The sequence below is a fragment of the Pteropus vampyrus genome, unplaced genomic scaffold (genome assembly GCF_000151845.1).
Source record: "Pteropus vampyrus isolate Shadow unplaced genomic scaffold, Pvam_2.0 Scaffold8289, whole genome shotgun sequence".
In the NCBI taxonomy this organism is placed as follows: domain Eukaryota; kingdom Metazoa; phylum Chordata; class Mammalia; order Chiroptera; family Pteropodidae; genus Pteropus; species Pteropus vampyrus.
In genome coordinates this window covers 4,779-6,143 of record NW_011897070.1, presented here as the reverse complement: position 1 = coordinate 6,143, position 1,365 = coordinate 4,779, and the positions used below count along the sequence as shown (strand labels likewise).

The 1,365-nt window shown below is 34.1% G+C and overlaps 1 protein-coding gene across 1 annotated transcript in view; it reads right to left on the bottom strand.

Moving 5' to 3' along the window:
• Positions 1-201: 201 nt before the first annotated feature.
• LOC105310653 (ras guanyl-releasing protein 3-like) overlaps positions 202-1,365 on the bottom strand; it is a gene marked incomplete at its 5' end in the record, with an annotated part of 4,500 nt that continues 3,336 nt past the window's right edge. Inside the window, one exon of the mRNA XM_011386797.1 lies at positions 202-290. Within this exon, the coding sequence (XP_011385099.1) occupies positions 282-290 (9 nt within the window). The remainder of the gene's footprint in view (positions 291-1,365) is intronic.

The window sequence follows — 1,365 nt, the reverse complement described above, 5'->3', positions numbered from 1 at the left end:
TTCATTTCACCCATGTATGAATGGCTCTAGAGGAAGATACGTGAGAAAATCATAACACAGTCTTTGTGGCACCTGACTAAGGGCAAGGGAAGAGGAAATAAATAGTTCCTAAGGTATCCTCTGTCCCATTGTTCGATCACAGAGATCTCATAGTGTCACAGGCAGCAAACATCTAGATATCTTTTCAGGTAACTTCCTGAGAGTTGGACTGTTCTTCAGAGTTTCTCATCTTGCTCCTTCCAAATGCCAACGTTATTGCCTTCACTGTCCTCAGCCTGAAGTCAGCCATCCTGCAATACAAATCAGAACCTGTTGTAAGAGTGTTCCTAGAAAGCAGTTTATCAGATAAATTTGAGAGAACAGCTCAAATGATCCCTTATACTCTCAAGATTTAGAGAATTAAAAGATCATATAGTCCGCCCAGAACATGAAATCTTAAAGACTCTCATATAGAGTATGACAAGGATGCTTTCCACAGTGTTCTCTAAAGGGTGATCTACAAAACACTGGCCTTTGAAATGCTCCATGTTGAGGTTCCCCTCTTAGGAATTCACAGCATAAATTAGTATAAGGGCACTGAGAAAAATTTAAAGGGAAAAAGATATATACTTATGTAGGTATATATAGCCATTTATTGAGAGAAAGAGAGAGAGAGAGAGAGCAAGAGAGAGAGAGAGAAACATATTCAACTTTGTTACTCCAGCATTTCCTAGCCTTTCTATGATATTTGTTAATTAGATTTAATTCAGCACAAGATAATGGGAAACAAAGAAACATTATAAAGGAAATATACATATTCATACTGCCAAGAAAGTAATCTTGACCTGTTCTTGTCATCTAAGGATGAAATGACATATACCGCCACAGAAAACATTCACATCCTTATATTTTTAAATGAATATAAATCTTGGAATTCCACCAAATGCAAAACACAGATTACATATCCAATGACATTTTCCATCTGTTTATCATTTTTACTTATAGAACTCATAAATATCATCTGAACCTAAATAATAAATGTGTAGATCATTTCTCCTAATGCTATCCACTGGTCTTGACTAGAAGAAAAATTAATTCTTAAATTTGAAAACTCCTTTGGGTACATATTCAGTTCTTGGGTGTAATTTTATCACATTTTTTCCTTCTTGCTTTTTCTCTAAACAAAGCTAAATGTCTTATTTGTTGCTAATCTGGATGAGCGTGAGACTGTATGCCATATGCATTTTACACAAGAACATATGAAAGTAAGTCTTAGAGGTCAATGAATCATCTTTTTGTTTTATGAGATGAGAAAATCGAAAAGGTAAGGGAATATCTGTATATAAAGGTCTGATTTTTAAATAATAAAATAAAATTTAAAAAAAA